Source organism: Aotus nancymaae, unplaced genomic scaffold, assembly GCF_030222135.1.
Source record: "Aotus nancymaae isolate 86718 unplaced genomic scaffold, 86718_ANA_hifiasm-v0.15.2.pri h1tg000059l, whole genome shotgun sequence".
NCBI lineage: Eukaryota > Metazoa > Chordata > Mammalia > Primates > Aotidae > Aotus > Aotus nancymaae.
Window position 1 is genome coordinate 58,422,789 of NW_026988473.1, and position 27,275 is coordinate 58,450,063.

The 27,275-nt window shown below is 41.3% G+C and overlaps 2 protein-coding genes and 1 long non-coding RNA gene across 6 annotated transcripts in view; 2 read left to right on the forward strand and 1 right to left on the reverse strand.

Moving 5' to 3' along the window:
- Positions 1-16,175, forward strand: part of LOC135270119 (uncharacterized) — a 29,756-nt gene extending 13,581 nt beyond the window's left edge. Inside the window, exon 2 of the long non-coding RNA XR_010338369.1 lies at positions 16,049-16,175. This is a non-coding gene — a long non-coding RNA (uncharacterized LOC135270119). The remainder of the gene's footprint in view (positions 1-16,048) is intronic.
- LIPT2 (lipoyl(octanoyl) transferase 2) lies at positions 14,743-16,791 on the reverse strand. 3 transcript variants are annotated; one of them, XM_012461005.3, is made up of 2 exons: positions 16,326-16,791; positions 14,743-15,709 (listed from the first exon to the last, which is right to left on the reverse strand). In XM_012461005.3, exons 1-2 carry the CDS (start codon positions 16,789-16,791, stop codon positions 15,480-15,482), a joined length of 696 nt encoding a protein of 231 aa, XP_012316428.1. In that variant the 3' UTR covers positions 14,743-15,479. The 3 variants fall into 3 exon arrangements, with proteins under 3 accessions (XP_012316428.1, XP_021524925.1, XP_021524924.1); XM_021669250.2 differs by having other exon boundaries at positions 15,500-15,709; positions 16,555-16,791; XM_021669249.2 differs by having other exon boundaries at positions 15,500-15,706; positions 16,285-16,791.
- Positions 16,792-16,875: 84 nt separating this feature from the next.
- Positions 16,876-25,506, forward strand: LIPT2-AS1 (LIPT2 antisense RNA 1). Of its 2 annotated transcripts, XM_064365289.1 has the most exons (3): positions 16,876-16,893; positions 17,003-17,086; positions 19,493-25,506. In XM_064365289.1, the coding sequence occupies exon 3, from the start codon at positions 19,749-19,751 to the stop codon at positions 20,928-20,930; it is 1,182 nt and encodes a 393-aa protein (XP_064221359.1). In that variant the 5' UTR covers positions 16,876-16,893; positions 17,003-17,086; positions 19,493-19,748; the 3' UTR covers positions 20,931-25,506. The 2 variants fall into 2 exon arrangements, with proteins under 2 accessions (XP_064221359.1, XP_021527476.1); XM_021671801.2 differs by lacking the exon at positions 16,876-16,893 and having other exon boundaries at positions 16,929-17,086.
- The last annotated feature ends 1,769 nt before the right edge of the window (positions 25,507-27,275 follow it).

A 27,275-nucleotide genomic window follows, 5' to 3' on the forward strand; every position in this document is an offset into this window, starting at 1 on the left:
ATCTTAGAAGTGCTGTCCTTTTTAGACCTACTGCAAGGTGGCTATATTGTACAAAATTGCTAATCTTCATCAAAACATGTTAGTTCCGTATTCTATGATTACATGTTTTGACCCAACTATTCCTTTTTCTGTCTGGAGATCACCTCTCAGAGAAGTCATCCTGACCACCTAAGGATGCAATCTCAATTTTCTTTCTCTTTCTCTTTTCTTCTCTCTCTCTCACTCTCTATCTCTATCTCTATCTCTATCTCTATCTCTATCTCTATCATCTCTATCTATCTCTATCTCTATCTCTTTCTTCCTTTCTTCCTTTTCTTTTGACACAGGGTTGCATTGTGTCACCTAGGCTGCAATGCAGTGGAGTGATTATGGCTCACTGCAGCCCTGAACTCCTGGGCTCAGGTGATCCTCCTGCCTCAGTCTCCTGAGTAGCTGGGACATGCCACCATGCCCAGCTAATTTTTGTATTTTTTATAGAGACTGGGTTTCACCATGTTGCCCAGGCTAGTCTTAAACTCCTGGGCTCAAGTGATCTGCCCACCTCCACCTCCCAAAGTGCTGGGATTACAGCATGAACCACTGTGCCTGTCCTGCAACCTCACTTTTCAATCTGCCTAAGAATCACCTGGGGAGCTTGTTTTAGTAAATAGACTGTTGGGTTCCACTCCAGAGGTTCTAATTCAGGAAATCTGGGTGGAGCCCAGAAATCAGCATTTTAAAACAAGATTCCCAAATGACTCTGATACAAATGGTTCTTGAGACTAGCCATGAGGAAACAGTCCTGGCTCAGTCAGGGTTCCTTCTCATATCCTGCCCATGGCTTTGTATTTACTCTGTAGGACTGTTTATGGCAGTTACTGAAAGTCTCAGATCCTGGTCCTAGATGAAAAAAATAAGAATAAAAATTTTTTTAAAAAAAGAAAGTAACTGTTATCCACCTCATCTGCTAGATTGTGAGTTATTTGAAGATAGAGATTGTCTTTTGCTCTAATAAAATCTTAGAACCAAAGTCTTAGAATTGAATCATCTTAGGGTTCTAGAATGTAAATTAAAAGGACTCTCAAGAGTTTCCTAGTCAAATCCCTCATAAGCCTAATGAATCCTTCCTATTTCTTTATATTTGGAGACATATCACCCAGGCTGGAGTGCAGTGGTGTGATCTCAGCTCACTACAACCTCTGCCTTCCAGGTTCAAGTGATTCTTGTGCCTCAGGCTCCTGAGTAGCTGGAATTACAGGCATGCCACCATATCCAGCTAATTTTTGTATTTTTAGTAGAGATGGGATTTTGCCACATTAGCCAGTCTGGTCTCGAACTCTTGATCTCAAGTGATCTGCCTGCCTCAGCCTCCCAAAGTGCTGGGATTACAGGTGGGAGTCACCACGCCCCACCTCTATTTCATCTTTGACATGAGGCTGTCCAGCTTCTCTTGCATACCTCTAGGGAGTTCATTGCCTGCAAGGCAGCCAGACAGCTCTGATTGCTAAGATGTTCTCACATTTTAACAAAAACTGCCTCCTGTTGACATCTACCCTTTGGTTCTTGCACCATTGGAGACATAAAAAAATGAAAATGGGTAATTTAAAGAGAGTGTGGTGAGGGTTTAGGAAATCAAGAAATAGTGCACTGTGTCTGGCTAGCAACGGTGAGGACGGAAACTACCTGGGCTGACAGGACAAGGGGAGGAAGGGGTTACTGGAACCCAGAGAGGGCAGTGGTGGGGAGAGCATCCAGGTTGGAGCTGTGGCCTTTGGTAGAGGCTAACCCACAGGGAGAGAGCCAGGAGAACAAGTACCTCTCCCTCCCTCCCCTCCCATCCTGTGGTCTTCTACCACTGCCTCCTTTTGGCTCAACCCAGATGGAAGCTCCAGAGCCAGGTGGCCCACTGTGAGTGGAGAAGGGTGGTGGGCCCATTTGGGGACAAGTGAAAGGATCCAGCACTGGCAGTGCAGCTGTCAGATGGGTGGGGTCCTTCCCAGTTCCTTTTCAGCCTGCTCCAGGCAAGGGGTGGGAGGAAGGAGTAGGAGAACTAAGGAATGTGGGAGGAGGCTTCGAGCTTGGGTTATCACCCCAGACAGGATTAGGAGGGGGACAATCTCAGTTCCTCAAACACCCACATGCTCTGTCATCTCCAGGCCTTTGCCTATTCTGTTCTTTCTGCCTGGAACACCCTTCCTCCTGGGGCTGGCTAACTCACCCTTAGATGCTACTTCCTCCTAGAAATCTCCCCTGTCCTAAATTAGATGCCTTTGTCTGTGTCCCCTGACTGCTCCCTCCCCACTAGTCTCCCCCTTTTCACATGTATCATCCTTGTGTGGGTCCCTTTTTTGGGGGAGGATACAGTCTGATATGGGAAGAATGGCCCCGACTTCATGAGCCTCCACATGGTCAGGAAAATGTTGCTCTCACTGGGAGAGCCTCTAGTCCAAGAGAGGGCAATAGACATAGCAGCCCCTGGGGGGTTAAGAGTGCTGTTTGTTTTTTGGTGCTTCTAATCTTCTACCTCCAAAGTCATCAATGTTTAGAAAGCAAGCAATAGATATGGGTATCTTTACTGGAGCTCTGGCTGAACCCACAGAGAAAGGAGGGATCCTCTAATTATTCTTAGTGAAAAGAGACCACCTGAATGTTGCTGACACAGGCACAAGCCAAGAAAGGGGTCAGCCAAGGATCATAGGCTCTGGGACCTGGACGAAGTCACTGCCTCACTTTGAGCTTCTGTGTTCCTCACTTGCAAAACAAGAATTGTGGTCCTGCAAATCCCACAGAGTTCCAAGGAGCAAATGTACACATGGCTGAGAAGGCACTTCGAAAACCATGAAATGCTTATTATTGGCTTCCCCTCAGATTAGGAGCTCCTGGAAGGAGGATCTATGCCTCAGAGGTTATAGACATTTGTTATCCCGCCTAAGTAAATAGAATAATGTGGCAGCAAAATGAAACATAAAGTATTGACACTGACTTAAGCTTTGTTTTTAGAAGAATGTGTTTGAGGCTATTTTGGATTTTCCCAGAAGCAGGCCCTAGGTCATGGATTTGAGCACAAGTGGTTCATGTGTGATGTGATCCCGGGAAACACGATTAGGAGAGTGGGAAGTAAGACAGGAGAGAATGGAGCCTATAATAAGGTGGACCCTTAGCAAGCTTAGCCCTGCTAGGGAACCCTAGAGGCCTGGGTAGAACACACATCCAGAGTTACCCCTCATTAGAGGCAATGGGGCCAGGGGAGTCAGTCATTGGCCAAGAGCTGCTTGGGGGACATGAATTCTTTGGCATGTCCAGCCTGACACATGGGTTGACAAGCCCCAGTCCCTCCAAAAGTCCTGAGACAAAAGGTGCAGATCCTGGCAGGTGGAAATAGACCCTTTTCTTTTCTTTTTTCTTCCTTTCTTCCTTCTTTCTTTTTCTTTCTCTTTCTTCCTTCCTTCTTTCTTTTTCTTTCCTTCCTTCCTTTTCTTTCTTTATCCTTCCTTCCTTCCTTTTTCTTTCTCTTTCTTCCTTCCTTCCTTTCTTTTCTTTCTTTTCTCTCCCTCCCTCCCTCCTCCCCCACCTCTTTCTCTCTTTCTTTCTTTCTTCTTTTAACGGGGTCTCACTCTGTCACTCAGGCTCCAGGCTAGAGTGCAGTGGTGATATCTTGGCTCATTGCAGGCTTCACTTCCTGGATTCAAACTATCTTTTTGCCTTAGCCTCTCAGGTAGCTGGAACTACAGGTGCACACCACCATGCCTGGCTAATTTTTGCATTTTTTGTAAAGACGGGGTTTTGCCATGTTGCCCAGGCTGGTCTCAAACTCCTGAGCTCAAGTGATCCTCCTGCCTCGGCCTCCCAAAGTGCTGGTATTACAGGAGTGTGCCACTGCACCCAGCCTGAAATGTCTATTTCCAATAGACATTTGAAATGGCACTGAAATGGAAAGGCTAGGGGAATATACATGGGGCACCCAAAGCACATGCTATAGTCTGGAGCAAGACAAGCACTTGATTTCCCCAGAACAGCTTCACAGCTCAGAGACTCTCATGCTGCTTCTTCTGCCTGGAACATACTATGTCTTCTTATCTATCCCCAAATTCCTTACTTATCTTCTGAGGCCATAGTGGACATCTAATGTTTTGGCCTTCCCAGAATTCCTTCTTTTGGGAATGAAACGTATCTCTTCCCTTTGGGGAGTCACCTTTCCCTCCAATTGGAGCCTAGGGAGACGAGGGCAGTGGTGTGGGGTCTGGAAGCCATGAAGAACATAAGTAGAATCAGGAAAGTTTGACTTGAAGAAGAGACCACTTCTAAGACAGAATTCATTTCCTGATTCCACAGACTGTTTTTGGGCACCTCCTCTGTGGGAGGCCCAGGACTGGGGGCTGAAGAGGCTACGGATGACATAGCTATAGTCCCTGCCTGGGGAGCTCACAGTCTGGATGGGATGAGACACGGAAACAAGGAACTATAATAGAGTGTGGTCAGTACCACCAGAGAGGGATGTAGAGCATGGCCAGGGAAGACCTTTCAGAGGTCTTGCGGTGGGGGGAGGTGGGGGTTAGAATTATTTGCCACAATGTTAGTGGCAAATTTCAGTTTTGAGGAGTAACTTTCTAACAATCAGAACTGTGCAAGAATGGAAGGCTGCCTCAGGAGGTAGTAAATGCTCTGTGTCTGGAGGTGTGTGGGCAGAGCTGGGACAACCACTTAACAGACTGGATATATGTTTTCTCTTTTTTATCATTTTATTTTCAAATTGTCTATGTCTTTTAATGTTGAAGTATGTTTTTTGATAACAACATATAATTGCTTGCATTTATAAAAGGTCAACAAATGCCGCCTTTTAGTGAGAGTATTTAGTCCATTTACATTAAATTAGTGGCATGTTTGGATTTGTCTCATGGTATTTGATTTCTATTTCTATTTTCAGATTTTCATTTCTCTGCCTTTAATTGGAAAATTATTTTTATTCAATTTTATCTTCTACATGAATTAATTATCATTATTAATTTAATTGATGTCATTTCTATTGAATTTCTGCGTAGGTCCATTTGTCTTATTTTTGGTGGCTGCTGTGTAGATGCATATGCATCTTCTTTTTATCATAGCTTGCCTGCCAAAAATATTCTAGTAAGTAGGAATAGAAGAATCTTAAAACAGTATACTTACTTCTTTTTTTATTTTTGATACAGAGTCTTGCTCTGTTCCCCAGGTTGGAGTGCAGTGGCACAATCTTGACTCACTGCAACCTCCAACTCCTGGGTTCAAGAGATTCTTCTGCCTCCACCTCCCAAGTAGCTGGGACTACAGGCATGTGCCACCTCTCCTGGCTAATTTTTATACTTTTAGTAGAGACTGGGTTTCACCATGTTGGCCAGGCTGGTCTCAAACTCCTGACCTCAAATGAAATGCCCGCCTTGGCCTCTCAAAGTGCTGAGGTTACAGGTGTGAGCCACCATGCCCAGCCTTAAAACAGTATACTTCTAAATACCACCCTACTATCTTCATGGTCATATATTTTACATTCATATGTGGTATAAATTTTACATTATATAGTATTATTTTGACTTTATAGTAGTTATGTTCTATAAAGTTGTTGAAATCGTGAACACTGAACCATGACTCCTAGAGGAAATAAAGAGTTTCCTGCTCGTTCCTCGTCACAACATTTTCTTTTTTCTTTTTCTCTCTTTCTTTCTTTTCTTTCTTTTTTTTTGATGTGGAGTCTCACTGTGATGCCCAGGTTGGAGTGCAGTGGTGCCATCTTGGCTCACTCAAGCTCTGCCTCCCGGGTTCAAGTGATTCTCCCACTTCAGGCCCCCAAGTAGCTGGGATTACAGGTGTGCACCACCACACCCAACTAATTTTTGTATTTTTAGTAGAGACAGGGTTTCACCATGTTAGCCATTATCTAATAAGATAATGCATCTAGGAGATGATCATCACAAAAGAGAGGAAAAAAAATCTTGATATTACATGCCTCTTGCTGTAAGAACACACTACCACTTAGCAGCAGACATGCAAAAAAAAAAAAAAAAAAAAACCGAAAAGCAACAACAACAACAAAAACAACACCTGAATCAGACTAAGCCCGAGGAGCTACCTTTCCACGTTCAGGAAATATACAAGACAGAGAGACATGTGAAATGATACCAGGAGGACACAATGAACAAAATCCAAAACTTGACAGGACAAACATCTGTTTTCTCAACAAATAACAAGAGGAGCAAAGATAAAAAGATGGAGGAGGAACTTACAGATAATAAGAGATTTCTTTGGGAGGCCAAGGCGAGCAGATCATGAGGTCAGGAGATCGAGACCATCTTGGCCATGGTGAAACCCCATCTCTACTAAAACACGAAAACTTAGCCTGGTGTGGTGGCGCGCACCTGTAGTCTCAGCTACTCAGGAGGCTGAGGCAGGGGAATTGCTTGAATCCAGGAGACGGAGGTTGCAGTGAGCTCAGATCGTGCCACTACACTCCAGCCTGGCGAAAGAGCAAGACTCCATCTCAAAAAAAAAAAAAAAGAGAGAGATTTAGGAGACATTTGTGAGACACATGAACCAAATACAGTGTCTAGATCTTGTTTAGATCCTGATTTGAATAAAAAACCTGTTTAAAAAAAGTTAAAAAAAAAGCAATTTGAGAAATGTGAATATTAACTGAATATTTGTTGATACCAAAGAAGTATTTTCTACATGTAGTGATGATGTTGTGGTTAAAGAGTTTAAAAAGAGTTGGGTATTTTTGATTTTTTTTTTTGTTTTTGAGACAGGGTCTTACTCTGTCACCCAGGCTGGAGTGCAGTGGTGCAATCTCAGTTCACTGTAGCCTTGACCTCATGGGCTCAAGTGATCCTCCCACCTCAGCCTCATGAATAGCTGGAACTACAGGTGTGCACCACCATGTATGGCTAATTTTTGTATTTTTTTATAGAGACAAGGTTTCTTTTGGGAATACATATTGAAATATTTATAAATGAAATAGTATGATATCTGTTATTTGCTTCACAGTGATCTAGGGGGAGTCGGGAAGTGGGTACCAGTTTAGATAAACTCATCTGGCTGTGAGTTGATGGCTTTAGCTGCATGATGGTCATTATTGTATGTTTAAAATATTTTATAATAAAAACCTTTAAGGCCGAACACAACACCTGTAATCCCAGCACTTTCAGAGATGGAGACAGGAGGATTGCTTAAGGCCAGGAGTTCAAGATCAGCCTTGGCAAAATAGCCAGATCGCATCTCTACCTAAAAAAAAAAAAAAAAAAAAAAATGAGCCAGGCATGGTGGCACAAGCCTAGCTAGTCCTAGCTACTCAGGAGGCTGAGGTGGGAACATCACTTGAGTCCAGAAGGTCAAGGCTGCAGTGAGCCATAATCACGCTGCTGCACTCTAGCTTGAATGGCAGAGTGAGAATTTCTTTCAGCAGCAACAACAAAAGGCTTTAAAAATAAAAAAGGCATTTGTCTTTCAAGTTGCCCACTTGGTTCTTCTTCCAAGTGTACTTTCCTTCCTTTTGTTCCTGCTCTAAAGCTTTTTAACTTTGACTCCTGCTCTAAAACTTGCCTTGAAAAATAAAAATTAAAAAAGCATCCTAAGATGCTGGAAATTTAAAATTCAGGCATTACATCATTCATTACTGATAGGAGTATAAATTGGTGTAACTTTTATGGAAGGCAATTATAACAATGTTTACTAAAATTAAAGTGCACATATCCTTTGACTTAGAATACCATGAAATCTCTCTCTCACACACACACTCATATATAAATTCTCATTATAGCTTTGTTTGTAAAAGCATAAGATTAGTAATAACCTAAATGTCCTCAGTAGAGACTAAATAAGTCATGGTCAATCATTCAATAGAATACTACATAGTCACTGAAACGAATGAGGATGCCCATTATAAACTGATCTGAAACAATCACTCAAGGCAAGACTGTGCATAGGATATGCTACTATATAAAAAAGAATGTGTATAGTCATGTATGCTTATATATGTATAAAATATCTCCGAAGTATGTAAATAGGACACTTCATTATGTAGGCCTCCAGGGAAGGGATCTGGGTTTACAGGGGAGAGAGGGGGAGGAGGAAGGTTTACATTTTAATGCCACCATTCTGCACCTTTTAAATTTTATTCCATATGTATGGATTACCTCTACTAAAAAATTTGATCAAAATTAAAAAAATAAAATTAAGGCATTCAAAAATATAGTTATAAAGACTATCTAGCAATGTGGGAAAATGTTTGTAGTATGATATTTGGTTTTAAAGAGTACACAGAAAAAGTGGAATGTCTGGCTTTGGAGTGGGAACCTTCCTAGCGCCAGTGACAAAAGAGAGAAATAAATATGGGTGATGCTGAGAAAGGCAAGAAGATTTGTATTCAGAAGTATGCTCAGTGCCACACTGTGGAAAATGAAGGCAAGCACAAGACTGAGCCTAATCTCCACCATCTCTTCAGGCGGAAAACAGGTCGGGCCATTGAATTCTCTTACACAGATGCCAGTAAGAACAAAGGCATCATCTGGGGAAGAGAATACCCTGATGGAGCATTTGGAGAATCCCTAGAAGTACATCCCTGGAACAAAAATGATCTTTGCCCACATTAAGAAGAAGGCAGAAAAGCAGACTTGATAGCTTATCTCAAAAAAGCTACTAATGAGTAATAAATGGCCACTGCCTTATTTATTACAAAACAGAAGTGTCTTATGACTTTCTTCTATGTACCATAATTTAATAGCTCTCATACACCAGAATTCAGATCATGAATGACTGACAGAATATTTTCTTGGCAGTCTTGATTTAAAACTAAAACGTGGTTGTAGTTCAATGAGTATGTTCGGTTTTTTTAATTTTAATAGTAATTCCAATTCAGTAAATGCTATCACTGTTTACCCCTTCTAAAGGTATGATTAGACTTCATTAGTAATGTTCAACTTTTCAAAGATGGTGAATGCTATCTTAAAACTTATTTGAGATTGGGCCGGGCATGGTGGCTCACACCTGTAATCCCAGCACTTTAGGAGGCTGAGGTAGGTGGATCAGTTGACGTCAGGAGTTCAAGACCAGCCTGACCAACATGGTGAAACCCCATCTCTACTATAAACACAAAAATTAGCCAGGGGCGGTAATGCACGCCTGTAATCCCAGCTACTCTACTCAGGAGGCTGAGGCAGGGGAATTGCTTGAACCCAGGAGGTAGAGGTTGCAGTGAGCTGAGATTGTGCCACTGCACTCCAGCCTTGGCAACAGAGCAAGACTCCGTCTCAAAAAAGACAAAACAAAACTTATTGGAGATTGGTTTTATATCTAGATTAACATAACTGGTTATTATGAATATATTTAAATACTGAGGAAATTTCTTCACTGTCTCAGAACCCAGCAAGATTCACCTGTGTTTTGTGTTTACTTGCTTCTTAAAGGCAAGGGTTGAAGATAATGTAGCGATGTCTATATTTTCAGCCTTAACTATGGCAATCTAATTTGAATTCCCTGTATCTAAAATGCTTTCTTTTACTTATTGAAAGTGTGGTTTATGTGTAATATCAAATAAAGATTATTTAACACTTCTCACATTTTGTAGATGATCTGTAAGGTCAGATGCTCTAAAATAGTAGCAAGTTAAACTTCACTCTTGAATTCTTTACACTCTTAAGTCAAACTAAGTTGTAATGTAGGATTGTCTTTAAACAGCCATTCAGAAACATAAAACTGTAGAACTGCTGTGTATTTGCGATTGGGAATGGTGCTTCTGCCAACTTAAAAGGATTAAAGTAGAGGAGATATACACACATTTAAAAATTATGTGTGATCATAAGATTTAAAATAAAAACAAAATCACAGATGATAAAAAAAGTATAGAAAATTTTGTTCACATATTAGAAGTTTATAAAAATATGTCTGCTCATGATCAAATACTGAAAACACATAAGTGAAAAGGATTGTGTTAGGTGGAAATACAACTTTTTTTAAACTTTATAGATATTATAAAGTGGTATGATAGTATGTACAGTAAGTGACAATTTGGTTAAAAATAATCAGATTTAGATTACAAATATCTGACTTCCATGGGAGTTTTCAGAGAGAGGCTTTTACACAAAGCGAGGTGCCTGACACCAGGTCACACTGCCAGAGCTGGCTCTGTTCAGTTTCCTGCCAGCCTCACTGGGGGAACAAGACGCTGGACCAGTAACTGCCCCTGGTCACGTCCTCACTGTCAGCACTCATTCACCAGACCCTGAACAACTGTTTATTTTGAGGAGAACACTCTGAACAAACAAGAAGAGGCTTTTTTGAAGGAGGAAAGCCAGGGTGTTAAATATCCTCCTTCATACACTCAGCTTCCTTCCTTAAGGAAGGGCTCCAGTGGGAAACCGGAGGTAGGATCTGTCCAAGCAGGAAGGAGAACCAGGAACCTGCAGCAGTAGCCTGACCTGACGCCACAGCTAGACCTCAGCCTAACTCTGGCCTCCTGTTCTGTATCCTCCCACTTTGCCTACCCCCACACCACCTGTTACTGGGGGCTCCTCCAGCAGTCCTCACCCTGCCCTTATCAACAACATGACCTCTCACATGGCACTTGGCCTCTCGGGGCCTTGGTTTTCTCATTCATAAAATAACTTTGCCTATCTTGCTGAGTTGCTGGAGAAAGAGACTGCCAGAGGATGAGACAGTCATGTTGCCCCATTGTGTGGCTCTGCACCACTTCTTCTCTCCTTCTCAGTCTTCTAGGCCCATTCCTCCATGCCAGCCTGTGCCTCACACAGCCTCGCACTTACCAGTCCTCTCCTTATCACACTTAGCAGTCATCTGCTCTCCTCTCTCTTAGAGCTTCTACACCTAAACCTTCGCTCATCCCACTCATGCTCCAGACGCAACTGCCTCTTGGCTCTCTCTGCTTGCCTCTCCCATGAGTATCTCTAACTTGATTTATCAAAAACTGAACTCATCATCTTCCTCACCAAACTTGGTTCTTATCTGGTGTTCTCCATCACAGCAGTATCTTTAGCATCCATCCACCCAGCTGCTCAAGCAAGAAACCTTGACTCTACCCTGACATTCATGGATAGCAGCAGCAGTGGCAGGAGCTGTAGCAGCCATTTTCCACCATGTGGCCTGGGAAATAGAGAAAGCTGGACTGAAACAAGACAAAATGAAGCAAACACATGCCCAAAGCATGACAGAGAGTGGGAGGGAAAAGACTACCTGGGTTCCTAGAGGGCTTCAAACTCTGGTTCTGTTCTTGAGCCCAGCCAGTTCTGTTCTATGAAACTCCATCCAGTACCTTTTTCAACAACCCCACTCTTGTTGTTTTTTTTTTAGGCTTATGTTAGAATTGGGTTTCTACACTTGCAAATATAAGAGTTCTGATTAATATAAACAATTACATTAGTTATAGCAGGCTAGGTTGTGCTGTGACATTTAAGTGGCTGAACTTCAATGCATGTCCGTTGTCAGGGGGTTCCACTCATTGCAGACCTCAGGAAGCAGCCACCATCTTCAATGTTGTCGGTCCCTGTTCCAGAGAGAAACTCTGAAGGGCCTGGCACCAGCCAGTCAATGCTCCAGCTCAGAAGTGACAGGCCACCTCCATTCATAAATTAACCAGAAAAAGTTAACCTTTGTCCTACTCACCCATGTGGGGGCCACAAAGCACAATCCTGCCATGTGTCAACAAAGCAGAGAGCCGGAAATATTTGATAAAAAAACTATCATATATTTTCTTCTGCCTATTCTGTGCTAGGCCCTGAATTAAGGGCCAGGGACACAGGAATGAATAAATCATGGCCCTTTCTTAAAGAGCTCCCCATGACCATGGTATAAAACCAGTGCTGTGATGGGTCCACTGAGAGTCGGCTGTGTCTCAGAACAAGGGAATGTCTAGATTAGGGGTCACCAACTCAAATGCCTACAGGGGCCAGGAAGCTAATGTTAACAAGTGGGGAAGGGAGGGGAGGTGTTTCAGCTAACTGGAAAATGCAATTTTAAAAACATACCTGCTTCTGGCCGGGCACGGTGGCTCATGCCCGTAATCCCAGCACTGTGGGAGGCCAAAGAAGGTGGATCACTTGAGGTCAGGAGTTCAAGACCAGCCTGGCCAACATGGTGAAACCCCATCTCTACTAAAAATACAAAAATCAGCTGGGCATGGTGGTGAATGCCTGTAATCCCAGCTACTCGGGAGGCTGAGACAGGAGAATGATTTGAATCTGGGAGGCGGAGTTTGCAGTAAGCCAAGATCGTGCCACTGCACTCCAGCCTGGGTGACAGAGTGAGACTCTATCACAAAAACAAAACAAAAAACAAAAAACCCACCATACCTGCTTCCAGTTGTCAGGCAGATGGCCCAATGTTTCTAGATCTCTTCAATTTTCATGAGAAGTCAAAAAACCGAATTTTTACGTGACAATTTCCCATTTTTTAAATGTTGGCAATTATTAAACTTAACCAGATACATACACACATATATAAAATCCCATAAGGCAAAGACAACATGTCTGCAGGTCAGCACCATGAGGGCCGGTTTGTGTCCCCCAAATCCAGCACAGGGAGAAACAGTTTCCCGGGCTCTGTGCTGGTCTGTCCACAGCAAGACTGCTATCTTCAGCCGTGAGCACTGCACCTAAAGGGATACACATGAGCTGGGGCTGGTGCACAGGCAGGTGGACAGGATGAGAGGAGACTTTAAATAGTTCAATTCCCCTTAATATTTTCAAATAGCCTTCTGTATGTCAAGCCCAGTGCTATGTGCTGGAGATGCAGAAGGAAACAAGACAGAAGCAGCTCTACTCCTGCAGAGCCTATTGCCTTGAGAGGGACTCAAAGGATCTAGGATAATTTCCCTGGAGAAGGCTCATGGAGGACAGATGGTAATTTCCCTGGAGAAGGCTCATGGAGGACAGATGGTAATGATAAGGTTTACTGAGCTTTCACTCTGTCTATAATTATGTCACCTAATTCTTACCACTATCCTTGTTACATGTAATGAAACTGAGGTTCAGGAAGGTTAAATGAATCAGCCATTACAACTGTGTACAGATTCTCTATGCTCCAGAAAAATGGAACAGGCTGTCAGATGAAAGCATGTACTTAAGAGGTTAACACAGTATGACAGTATGTGGCAATATAAATAAGTGCTGAGTACGTGCCTATTTCTTTTCCAGTCTGTGGAAGCATTCAAGAACAAGTTGTATGGTCAATTGTTAGGGTGGCTAGAGAGGGAGGCTGAGTACCAGACAGGTAGAAACACTGTGCAAGGCCTTCCATCTATGAGAATCTAACTCCACTTTTCCTAGAATAATTATTTTCCTTTTTGGCAGTAATAACACAAAGTAATTATCAATGACTCCTCATTCCCACCCCCTCATAGCAGCAGTGGCCCTGTGGATGGAAAACTAATGCCCAGGAAGAATATGGACCAAATTACAACCATCAATCAATTAATATTGATGGAATGGCCATGGCATGTAAACCACATTGTTCCAAGCTCTAAATCAGTGTGCACAGCAGGAAAAGAGCATGAGAAAGGGGATTATAACTAAGACTCAGTGCTGGCTTTGGCATTAATTTACTTTGACTTTGAGAAGGTTTTTTTCCTAAGCTGTGGTTTCATCTCTTTATAATGAGGGGATAGGAATATACCTCAAAAGTTCTTTTCAGCTTGAATAATTGATATAAATTATTTGCATTTAAAAAATCAGACCTCAGATGTAGGAGGATTCACCTTTCTTCCTAGAAGTCAGTGAGACCACAGAACCCTGGGAACTCAAAAGGACTTTGGATGTGAGACTGGTTGGTATAAGGCACCATCCTCATATGACCAACGAGCACTTTTAAAACATGGCTAGTCCAAAATGAGGTGTGCTGTAAGTGTAAAATACACACCATATTTTGAAGACTCAGCATGAGGAAAAAAATGTGAAATCTCTCAAGGATACATTTATATTTCTTTATATTGATATTTTTGTATATTAGGTTAATTAAAATTAACATTATAGACCAGCCATGGTGGCTCACACCTGTAGTCCCAGCACTTTTTGAGGCTGAGGCAGAAGGATCTCTTGAGCCCATGAGTTCGAGACTATCCTGGGCAACATAGTGAGACCCCATTTCTAAAAAAAAAAAAAAAAAAATTAACATCACCCATTTCTTTTACCTTTTTAGCATGGATCCTAAAAAATGCCAAATTACAATGTGGCTTGCCTTATATTTCTATCAAACAGCACTGGTTTAAGGGAAACTGAAGACCAGAGAGTAAATAACTTTTCCACAGAAGCAGAACTGGAAACAAGGTCCTCTGACTTCTCAAAGTTCTTTCCGCTCTTAATAGGTTGTGATAGCCATTCGTCAAATAATCCTTACCTCCTGTCACCCTAGTGAAGTCCCTTCCACACTGAACAGGGCTCATCTGTTAGAAGACTACAGAAATGACTGTGTGACTTCTGAGGCTGGGTCATCAAAGACATTGTGGTTTCCAGCTTGTCTCTCTTTGGCATGACTTGTTGTTGGGGAAGCCAGTTGCCCTGTCATGAAAACAATCAAGCATCCCTATAGAAAGGTCCTCATGGTGAGGAACTGAGGCCTCCTGTCAACAACCATAACCAACCAGGCACGTGAGTGCACATATAGGGAGCTGAACCTCCAGCCCAGCCAAGCCTTTGAATGACTGCAGTTCCAGCTGACATCTTAACTGCAAGTTCGTGGGAGACCCCAACCTAGAAACACCCAGCTAAGCTTCCCCCAAATTCCTGACCCACAAACAATGAGATAATCAATGTTTACTGTTGTTTTAAGTCACTAAGTTTTGATTATTTGTTACACAGCAACAGATAATACGCAGGCTTACAAACGTAGAGGTCTCGTAAGAAAAACTCCCTTCTATCTTTGGCATTTGTACAGTATGAGAAATTGTTCTTGTCCTTCCTCCAGTCTTGGGCCTAGTTCAGGGTAACCCAACTAAAAACTGCTAAATTATCAAACTTGAGGAATCAAACCCAGGAAGACAAGACCCAGTTTTATTCTTTGAAGGTTCTTCCCGTTTCCCTTTTTTGCAGAAAGAACCCAGGTGTCTTGAGAATGAAAAAGCACCACATCACATCACGTTCACCTGGGCCTTTCAGAGATTTGATTCCCACAAAACCAAAGGAACTAGAGCCCAGAACTGCCCAGTTAGACATAGTATTGAGGAAGTAACAATTGAGAAATGACAATCTATGACATCTGAATTTCTCTGAGACACTGTTGTCAAGAGTAGCGCTAATATTTTACACAGTGTGTGTTACTTTTCACATTGTTTTCACATCTAGTATTTCTGCGGGGAGGGGAGATAGAAATAAAACAGGATACATATGAAAACAGTGGCTCAGGGCTCATGATTTGTCCTTAGTTTCATCATCAGTGAATGACAGGCCAGGTCTAAAATCTGGGTTTCAGTAGGTGACTCAAGTCAGACTTGGCGCTTCCCAAGGCAGGACCATCCTGGCTGTTATGAGTGCTCTTCAGCTGGGGCTGTCCTCTGAGATCAGTGTGCACTTGTAGATCTCCTTAAAGGCCACAAGGAAGGGTGGCATTACTTCATCCACGGTGATGTGCCTCTGGAGCTCCTTACTCAAGGAAGTGACACCTGTCCCAACCAGCCCGCAGGGCACGATGTGCTCAAACCACGTGAGGTCCGTAGAACAGTTGAGAGCCAGGCCATGGGATGTGATATGCCTTCCACAGCGGACTCCTGCAAGGCAAGTCAAAGGGTCTTAGAGTAGACACCCTGCACTTCCCGGGCTTCGGGATCCCTCTCAGGGCGATGAGAGAACTGGACTAGATCACTGGTTTTCAATTTTTGTTTCTGGAGAAACAAGGGATTATGCACAGATGGGAAAAGGAAACAAATGAAGGGAAGGGGTGCGTGGCTTCAAGGAAGCTGCACTTATCATGAGGATTCCAGGAAATGTATTTTAACACAGATTCCGATGCTTTAAAAAAAAATTTGAAAATTAGCACTTATTGCCACGACGTTGTGATTCCCAGGAAATAACCTGGCAATTCACCTCTCCTGTCTCTCCATTCACAGAAATGCGTGTTGGACTAGATGATGTGAGGAGCCTTCTGCCTCTGAATATAAGATATCTGTGAAGAAGCTTAAAAAGTCAAACGCTTCAGTGAGTTTTCTGTGGTAAAAGCAAAAACAAACAAACGCAGTAGTTGTAATTCAAAGCCCGCGCTAGATACGCCTCCTCCCGGCACGAGCTCTACCCTCACCTCCATTGGTCCAGTCCCGTCAGACCCCGCCCCCAGGCCTCAAGCTACGCCCCTGGCTCTCAGGTCCAGCCCCGCCTCACGGCGCTCACCAATCGCGCAGATCTTGCGTTCGTCCAGCCAGACGCCGGTGTAGGGCGGGGGCCGCGCGCGGGCGCCCTGCAGGCCCTGGAGCTCGCACAAGCGCACGGCGCACGCCTCCAGCGCCGCTACGTGCATGCGCAAGCGCAGGCCGAAGCGCCGCAGGTCGAGAACCGGGTGGCAGAGCAACTGGCCTGGGCCGTGGAAGGTGGCCAGGCCGCCGCGGCCTGTGACGCGCACCTCGGCGCCCAAGGCCCATAGCCGCGCAGTTTCCTCTGGCGTGAGGCCGCCGCGCAGTCCGGTCGTGTACACGGGCCCCGCGGGCTCGCAGAGCAGGAGCGCGCCCGCCTCAATCCCCGACCGGCCCTCAGTGCATGGTTCGGGCTGTAGCCGCCGCAACCAGCGGTCCTGCTGCCCCAGCAGCTCGGCGTACGGGACCCGACCCAGACGCACCAGCCGAAGAGCGGGTTGCTGCATCGCGCCCACCGCTGTGTCCGCTGGGCCCCGCCCTCTGCCCCGGCTTGGGGCGTGGCTTGAGGGGCGGAGACCCAGGGGTGCACCCCGAGCCGCGGTTCCCAGGTGCGTGTTAAAAGGTGGAAGGGGGGCTGTGTGATCCCACGACCCAGGTTAGGGTGGGCCTCATCCATTCATTCAACAACCAGTATTCAGTGCCTGCTATGTTCTGCAGGCCCTGCTGTAGGAGCTGGATACAGCGGTGCATAGCGTACGAGAAAGATCTGTCCTGAGCTTACATTCTTATAGCAGACGATAAGTAAGTATTAAGTAAATAAGGTTATTTCACTTATAAGGTGTTAAGTGCTATGAAAATAAAAATAAAACCGGGTAACGTGTGCGTCCTGGGTTGAGCCCCTGGGGGACGCAAGAGGGAGATTAGCTTGCTTATTGGTAGGGGTAAGCAGAACTTCAAGATCAGCACCTGTAAGAAAGTGAAGGAAGCAAGAATTTGTAGGCAGAGGGAGAAGCCTGCAAAAACAGTTGCAGCAGAGGCCTTGACCAATCTCAAGGGATGCTCTGAGCCTAGGATGACCCTTCAGAGTAGTTCCAAATTAAAGCAAGGAGGCCAGAAACTCATATCCTTGCATTGATCAGTCATGGTGGATACAGGCTACACCTGGGGAGGCGATGTGAATTTTTTTTGGTTTTTTTCTTTTGGTTTTTTTTTTTTTTTTTTTTGGCCAGACTGTGTCCCTTGGTGGAGGGCGGCCCCCAGAGAAGGACTCAGTTGTGAATCATCAGCAACCAACTCCAGAAGCTGAGGGAATGACTGTCTAGGCCCTGAGGGGGTGACTGGACCACAACATCAGCTGTGTTGCTCTTGGAGGATCATTTAAACAAGCCTGAATTAATTCAATGAACTTTTACTGAGGAGTTTCCAGACACCATAGGTGTCTGAAAAACATTTCATAAACGTAGACATAAAGATCCTAAGCAAATATTAGCAAACCAAATCCAGCAATTTGTAAAAGGATTAGCACATCATGATGAAGTAGGGTTTGTCCTGGGAATGCAAGGTTGGTTTTGCATTCTAAAATCAAACAATATGATTTACCTTAAAAGAGAAAAGCCTTCATTGGAAGAAATAATAAAACAAAAATAAGAAAAGCTATGATTATACATACAGATAAATCTGTTGGCAAAAATAAACACCTCTTCTGACCAAAATACTCAGCAAACTAGGAATAGAAGAGAAATTTTCCAGTTTGATGAAGCGTTTAAATTATCAGGATTTAGACAAGAGAAACCACATGTGTAATATTTTAATTAAATGTTTTATTTGAGAAAATTGGAGACTTATGCAGTTGTAAGGAATAATACAGACAGATTATATGTACCCTTTACCCACCTTCTCCCAATGGAAACACCTTGCAAAACTGTAGTACAATATCACAACCAGGATACTGACATTGATACAGTCAAGAGGCAGAACATTTCCATCACCACAAGGATCCCACATGTTGCTCTTTGTAGTTACACTGTTTCTTAATCCCTGGCAAACATCTGTGTTGTATGGATGGAATCATATGGTATGCAAGCTTTTAGAATTTTTTTTTCACTCAGCATAATTCTCTGGAGACTCATCCAAGTGTTGCATGTATCAATAGTTTATTTCTTTTAATTGATGAGTAGTAGTCCGTAGTTTGAATGTATCACAATTTGTTTAGCCATTTACTTGCTGAAGAACACCTGGGTTGTTAACAGGTTTCAGATATTCTGAGTAAAGGTACTGTAAACATTTGTGTACAGGTTTTTGTGGGAACATAAGTTTTCACTTCTCCGGAATAAATGCCCAGGAGTGCAGTTGCTGGGTTGCATGGTAGTTACATGTTTCTTTTTTTAAGAAGCTGCCAAAATGCTTTCCAGAGCGGTTATACCGTTTTACATACTCACCACCAGTATGAATGATCCAGTTTCTCTGCATCCTCATTAGCATTAGCTTTTATTTTAGCCATTCTAATAGGTGTGTGGTAGTATCTTATTGTGATTTAAATTTGTATTTCCCTATTGACTAATGATGTAAGACATCTTTTCATGTGCTTATTTTCCATGTGTGTATTCCCTTCAGTGAAATGTCTGTTCATATCTTTTGCCCATTTTCTAATTTTTTTTGTATTGTTGAGTTTTGAGATATCTTTATATATTCTAGATATTAGCCCTTTGTCAAATATGTTCATTGTAAATAGTTTCTCACAGTGTATGTTTTGTATTTTCATCGTCTTAACAGTATCTTTTGAAGAGCAAAAGTTTGTCATTGTGATAAGGTCCAATTTATCCACTTTTCCTTTTATTGATTATGCTTTTGGTTTAATTAAAAAAGCATCTGGCCCAGACGAGGATCTGGCCCAGCCCTAGATCCTGAAGACCTTCTGGTATCTATTTTTTATAAGATTTTTTATTATACATTTAAGTGTATGATACATTTTCAGTTAATTTTTAAAATAGGTGTAAAACTTTGGTAGTTGTTGCTGTTGTTCTTTTTTGTTTGTTTGTTTGCATATGCATGTTACATTGCACCAACACCATTTGTTAGGGCTATGTTTCCTCCATTGACTTGCTTTTATACCTTTGTCAAAACCAATTGGAAATATGTGTATGATCCTATTTCCGGTTTCTGTATTTTGTTCCATTGATCTATGTATTTATTCCTCTACCAATACAGGTTGAGCATCCTTAATCTAAAAATCTGAAATCTGAAATGCTCCAAAATCCTTAACTTTTTGAGTGCTGACATTGTGCCACAAGTGGAAAATTTCATACCTGATGTTATGTGAGTTGCAGTCAAAACACAGATGTACAACACACAGTTTACACAACATCCCCAATGGAAAAAAGACCCTCCCAGCTCACTTCTGCTGTAGTTTTTCTGCCCACACCTGGATTTCCCCATGCATCCCCACAAAGGGTAATTAAATGGTATGTGTGCAGGCTGGACACGCCAACAACAGGTTTCCCACAATGCCCTACATGGGGACAAGACCTATGTGCATTACTCACTGCATTTTTTTGCTTATTCTCTGCTGTGTGGTGTAAATATATTGTTGAAAATGTCAAAAAGATCTGAAGATACCCCTGTGAATATCAGTGATAAGAAAAAGAGGAAGCATTTGTGTTTATCTATAGCACAGAAAGTCAAGTTGTTGGAAAAACTGGACAGTGGTGTAAGTGTGAAACATCTTAAAGAAGAATATGGTGTTGGAATGACCACTATATATGACCTGAAGAAACAGAAGGATAAACTGTTAAAGTTTTATGCTGAAAGTGATGAGCAGATATTAATGAAAAATAGAAAAACACTTCATAAAGCTAAAAATGAAGATCTTGATCGTGTATTGAAAGAGTGGATCCGTCAGCGGCGCAGTGAACACATGCCACTTAATGGTATGCTGGTCATGAAACAAGCAAAGATCTATCACAGTGAACTAAAAATTGAGGGGAACTGTGAATATTCAACAGGCTGGTTGCAGAAATTTAAGAAAAGACATGGCATTACATTTTTAAAGATTTGTGGTGATAAAGCATCGGCTGGTCATAAAGCAGCAAAGAAGTTCACTGACAAGTTCAGTAATAATAATGAACAAGATGGTAACTTTGAAGGATTCCATATGTCAAATGAGAAAAAAATAATGTCTGACCTCCTAACGTATACAAAAAATATACATCCAGAGACTGTCAGCAAGCTGGGAGAAGAGGATATCAAAGATGTTTTTAACAGTAATAATGAGGCTCCAGTTGTTCATTCGTTGTCCAATGGTGAAGTAACAAAAATGGTTCTGAATCAAGATGATCATGATGATGAAGATGATGGTGACACTGCAGAAAAAGTGCCTATAGACGACATGCTAAAAATGTGTGATGGTCTAATTGAAGGACTAGAGCAGCATGCATTCATAACAGAACAAGAAATCATGTCACTTTATAAAATCAAAGAGAGACTTCTCAGACAAAAAGCATCATTAATGAGGCAGATGACTCTGAAAGAAACATTTCAAAAAACCATCCAGCGGAATGCTTCCTCATCTCCACGGGACCCACTTCTTGGTCCCTCAACTGCTTCTGATGCTGCTTCTCACCTAAAAATAAAATACAGTGTACAGTAACCTTTTAGTCAAAACACAGCATTATACTTGGAAACTGAAAGCCTACTGTTATTTGTTGTTGCTGTTGCTTAACAGCTGATACAGGTATTCTGGTGACACTACTGTGCTAACTCACTTAACTTGAATTTTTTTAAGTGTATTCAGGTTAAGTGAGTCAGCATAGTATTTATGACATACTTGTATGTCATATTTTTTACTGTTAAGTACTTATGTGTGAATAAGTGTAAAAAAAAGATTGTTTATTGGTAGCACATAAATTCAGAATCAGGAATGATGGTGATGCCAAACAATCACAGATCATCCACATGGGTGGTTGAGATGTTAACACCTTTGCTTTCTAATAGTTCAGTGTACCCACACTTTGTTTCATGCTGAAATTATTAAAAACATTGTATAAAATTACCTTTAGGCTATGTGTATAAAGTGTGTATGAAACATAAATGAACTTTGTATTTAAACTTCAATCTTATCCTCAAGATATCTCATTGTGTATGTGTAAATATTTCAAACTAAAAAAAAAATCTGAAACCTGAAACACTTCTGATCCCAAGCATTTCAGATAAGGGATATTCAACTTGTACTGCAGTCTTAATTGCTGTAACTATATAATCTTGAAATCAGGTAGCCTTATTTATCCCACTTTATTTTTTCATCAAAATTGTTTTAGTTATTCTAGTTCCTTTGCCTTTCCATACAAATTTTAGAATGATTTGTATGTCTAAAAAATATTGTTGGTAGATCTACCATTAAAAAATCTTGTTGGGATTTTTATAGGAATTGCATTAAATTTTTATATCAACTCAGGGAGAATTGACATATTTGCTTCATTGGGTCTTCCAGTCCATGAACACAGTATCTGTCACCATTTATCTAGATCTCCTTTGACTTATTTCACCAGTGCTTTGTAGCTTTCATTGTTTCATCAGTGCTTTGTAGCATACAAATCCTGTGTGTTTTGTTAGATTTATACCTAAGTATTTCACTCTTTTTTGAGTGATAATAAAGGATATTTAAAATTTCAGTGTCCATTGCAAGTATATAGAAATGCAGTTGATTCTTGTTTATCTTGGGTCCTACTTTTTTGCTAAACTCACTTGTTAGTCCTATAAGGTTTTTTTTTTTTTTTTTTGTAGAGATTCTTTAGGTTTCTATGTAGACCGTCATGTCATCTGCAAATTGGGACAGTTCTATTTTTTTCCTTTCTGATAGATATGCTTGTAATTTCCCTTTTTTGCCTTATAGCACTGACTAGAACTTCAGTACTATGTTGAATAAGAGTAGTAATAGCAGACATCCTTGCCTTGTTTCCAGTTTTGGAGGGAAAACATTCAGTCTTTCACCATTAAACATAATGTTAGTTACAGATTTTTGGTAGGTGCTCTTTATCAAGCTGAGGAAGTTCTCACTTTGTTCCTATTTTTCTCAGAGTTTTTTTTTTATCATGAATGGTGTTGAAATTTGAGAGAACTTTTTCTGTACTGATTGATAGAATCATGATTTTTCTTTAGCCCATTTATATGTGCATTACATTGACTGATTTTTGAATGTTGACTAGCCTTGCTTAGCTGGAATAAATTCCAGCTGTATAATTCTTTTACTACGTTGTTGCATTTGATTTGGGAATATTTTGTTGAGGATTTTTTGCATCTAAGTTTATGAGGGATATTGCCTGTAGTTTTCTTTCTTTTTTACTTCTTTGCTTGATTTGAATAGAAGGGAAATACTAGCTTCCTAAGATGAATTTTTAAATCTTCAACTTTTAAGTTCAGGGGTACATGTGCAGGATGTACAGGTTTACTACATAGGTAAGCTTGTGCCATGATAATTTGCTGCACAGATTATTCCATCACCTAGGTATTAAGTCCAGCATCCATTAGCTATTCTTCCTGATGCTCTCCCTTTCCCCACCTGATCCTGACAGGCCCTGGTGTGTGTTGTTCCCCCACCATTTGTCCATGTGTTCTCATCATTCAGCTCCCACGTACAAGTGAGAACATGTGGTATATGGTTTTCTGTTCCTGTGTTAGTTTGTTGAAGATAATGGCTTCCAGATCCATCCAAGTCCCTGCAAAGGACATGATTTTGTTCCTTTCATTGCTGCATAGTACTCCATAGTGTACCACATTTTCTTTATCCAGTCTGTCGTTAATGGTCATTTGGATTGATTCCATGTGTTTGCTATTGTGAATAGTGCAAATGAACATACATGTGCATGTATCTTTATAATAGAATGATTTCTATTCCTTGGGGTGCATACCCAGTAATGGGATTGCTGAGTCAAATGGTATTTCTGCTTCTGGGTCTTTGAGGAATCACCATATTGTCTTCCACAATGGTTGAATTAATTTACACTCCCACCAACAATATAAAAGTGTTCCTTTTTCTCTGCAACCTCTCTAGCTTCTGTTGTTTTTTAACTTTTTAATAATCACCATTCTGACTGGCATGAGCTGGTGTCCCATTGTGATTTTGATTTATATTTCTCTGATGATTGGTGATGTTGAGCTCCTCCTGCCATTTATTTATTTATTTAAGAGGCAGGGTCTCATTATGTTGCCCAGGCTGGTCTTGAACACCTGGCCTCAAGCTATGGGCATTTTAAAAGAATGTGTATTCTGCTCTTGTTGGATGTGATATTCTATAAATGTTAAGTAGAATCAGTGGTTAATGATGTTGGTGAGTTATTCTATATCCTTGCTGATTTTCTGTCTCATTGTTTTACTGATTGTTGAGAGAGGGGGTTGAAGTCTCCAGCTGTTGTTATGAATATATTTATTTCACCTTTGGATTCTGTCAGTTTTTGCTTCACATATTTTGCATCTCTGTTGTTTGATACATACACATTTGTGATTGCTATGCCTTCCTGGTGAACTGACCTTTATTATTATATAATGTCCTCTGTCTCTAATATTTTTCTTTGCCCTGAAGCTTACTTTATCTGATATTATTGTAGCCACTCTGCTTTCCCTTTGTTAGTTTTGCATGATATATCCCTTTTCACCCTCTTACTTTCAACCTGCCTTTATTGTTATACAGTCACATATCACATAATGATGCTTTGGTCAGCAGCAGACCGCATATATGATGGTGGTGCCATGAGATTACAATAAAGCTGAAAAATTTCTGTTGTCTAGTGACAACCTGATGATCCTGGACCCTGTGTAGGCCTAAGCTAGTATGTGTATATCTTCGTTTTAACTAAAAAATGTTAAAAGTTTTTAAAAATAAAATATTAAAAAATAGAAAAAAGCTTAAAGAATAAGGATATAAAGAAAGAAAATATTTTCATACAAGTATACAATGTGTTTGTGCTTTAGGCCATTATTATAAAAGAGTCAAAAGTTTAAACATTTAAATGTTGATAAAAATGTTACAGTAAGTTAAGGTTAACTTGTTTTTGAAGAAAGAAAAATATTATAAAATAAAGGTAGTGTAACCAAAGTGTGCAATGTTTACATCTACAGTAGTGTACAGTAATGTTTTAGGCCTTCACATTCACTCACTGTGCACTCACAGACTCACCCAGGACAGCTTCCAGTCCTGCAAGCTTCATTCATGGTAAGTGCCCTATGTACCACATTTTTAGTCTTCCTTTGCTATGTTTTGTTATGTTTAGATACACAAATACTTACCATTGTTTTACAGTTGCCTACATTATTCAGTACAATAATGTACTGTACAGGTTTGTAGCCTAGGAGCAATAGGCTATAGCATATAGCCTAGGTGTGTAGTAGGCTTATGCCATCCGAGTTTGTGAAGTATGCTCTGTGATGTTCACACAGTGATGTAGTTACCTAACAACTCATTCTTAGAGTGTGTCCCTGTCGTTAAACAGTGCATAACTGTATTTAAATGAGGTTTTTGGGAGCCCCAGATGGGAGGATTGCTTGAGGCTGGGAGTTTGAGAGTGGCCTGGACAACAGAGTGAGAACTTGTCTCAAAAAAAGAAAACAAAAATTTGCTGGGTGTGGTGGTATGCACCTGTAGTACTAGCCACTTAGGAGGCAGAGGCAGGGAGGATTGCTTGAGCCCAGGAATTTGAGATTATAGTAAGCTGTGATCATACCACTGCACTGCAGCCTGGGAAACAGCAAGACCCTGTCTCTTTATTATTATTATTTTGAGACAATGTCTCACTCCATTGCTCAGGCTGGAGTGCAGAGGCACAATCTTGGCTCACTGCAACCTCTGCCTCCCAGGTTGAAGTGATTCTCATGCCTCAGCCACCTAAGTAGCTGGGATTACAGGTGTGTGCCACCAGGTCCAACTAATTTTGGTAGTTGGAGTAGAGATGGGGTTTTGTCATGTTGGCCAGACTTGTCTTGAACTCCTGGCCTCATGTGATCCACCTACCTCGACCTCCCAAAGTGCTGGTATTACAGGTGTGAGCCATCGTGTGAGCCAAGACCCTGTCTCTTTGAAAAAATAAATAAATAAAATAGCGATTATTTTATAAACAGCATATATTTGGATCATGCTTTTTTCCTACTCTGCCAATCTGTCTTTTAATTGGTGTATTTTGACCATTTAGATTTAATGTAATGTTGATACATTAAAGCTTAAGTCTTACCTTTTATTTTTTGTTACCTGTTTGTTCTGTGTATTGTTTCTCTGTTTTCTTTTTCTGATTTTCTGTGCTCAGCATCACTAATTATCAAGGAAATGTAAATTCAAATGACAATGAAATGCCATCACATACTTACCTGAATGGTTGAAAGTTAAAAGACGGACAACATCAAATGTTGGCAAGGTTTTGCTGCAACCAGAACTCTCATATATTTTTTATGGTAGTGTAAGATGGCACAAACATTTTCAGAAATGGTCTGGCATTTCTTATAAAACTAAATATACACTGACCCTATAATTTAGTTTCAATCCTAGGAATTTACCCACAATAAATGAAAACACTTATACCACGGAAGTGTTTGTACAACAATGTTCACTGCAAATTTATTCCTAATACCCTAAACTAGAAACTGCTGAAGTATCTATAAATAAAATAATGGATATACTGTGGCACTTTCATGAAATAGAATACTACTCAGCAATTAAAATGTACAAATTATGACTTCCATAGTGTGTGGCACACAACAGTCTCAAGTGCTATGACTAAGCTAAGTGCTTTATGCATTTTATCTTATTTAATCCTTCTAGCATTGTGAGATAATCACTAATATTATTGCTAATTGCTTTTTGTTTATTTTCTTAACTTTTACTACCCTCTGAGGTAGTATCCTTACACAAACTGGTATACAGGAATACAATTTAATTCTGATGCTAACCACCCAGTGTTGGCATTGGACTCCACAGGTTTAATGGCAAAATCCCCAGTAAAACTATTTTCACTTCAGATGCCAGCTGGATTTTGGGGGTTCCCTAAGCCACCTATGCTTCTGACCAACTGGCTGTAAATTCCAAGTTTCACATGACCCCCTCAAGGCACAATAATTTTCTAAAATGACACAGAACTCAGGAAGGCACTAATGATACAAATCAGGACCAGTTAAATGAAGATCCACAAGGCAGGAGTCTGGGAGGGTTCTGAATGGAGAGCGTTCATGACCTCCCCATGGCATCAACCTCCTGGCACATCGACGTGTTCACCAACTGGAAAGCTCTACTGAGTTTTATGTTCAGAGTTTTTATTGGGGTCTCAGTACATAGGCATGATTGATTGGATCTTTGGTCACATGACTGGATTCAGTCTTCAGTCCTCCTCCTCCCCTAGGAGTTTGGCCAAACTCTCTAATTACATTTTTGGTCTTTCTGGTGACCATCCTCACCCTGTGTCATCTCATCAGTTAGCATAAACTCAGGCGTGATCCAAGGAGCTCATGAATAACAAAGATAATCCCACTACTTCAGAAGTTCTAAGAGTTTAAACTCTGTTTACCAGAAACCAGAGACAAAGGCCAGTCAAGTTATTTATTACACAATAGGTAGGCATTATTATTATTATTTCATTTAATAGTGATAGGGGGCGGGCATGGTGGCTCAAACCTGTAATCCCAGCATGGGAGCCCAAGGTGTTTGGCCTGACAGCACTTGAGGTCAGGAGTTTGAGACTAGCCTGGCCAACATTGTGAAACCCCGTTTCTACCAAAAATAAAAAAATTAGCTGGGTGTGGTGGCATGTGCCTGTAATCCCAGCTGCTCAGGTAGCTGAGGCAGGAGAATCGTTTGAACCTGGGAGGCAGAAATTACAGTGAGCCAAATCAGGCCACTGTACTCCAGCCTGGGTGAGAGAGTGAGACTCCATCTCAAAAAAAAAAAAAAAAAAAAAGAGACAGGGTCTCACTATATTGGCCAGGCTGGGCTCAAACTCCTGATCTCAACCAGCCCTCC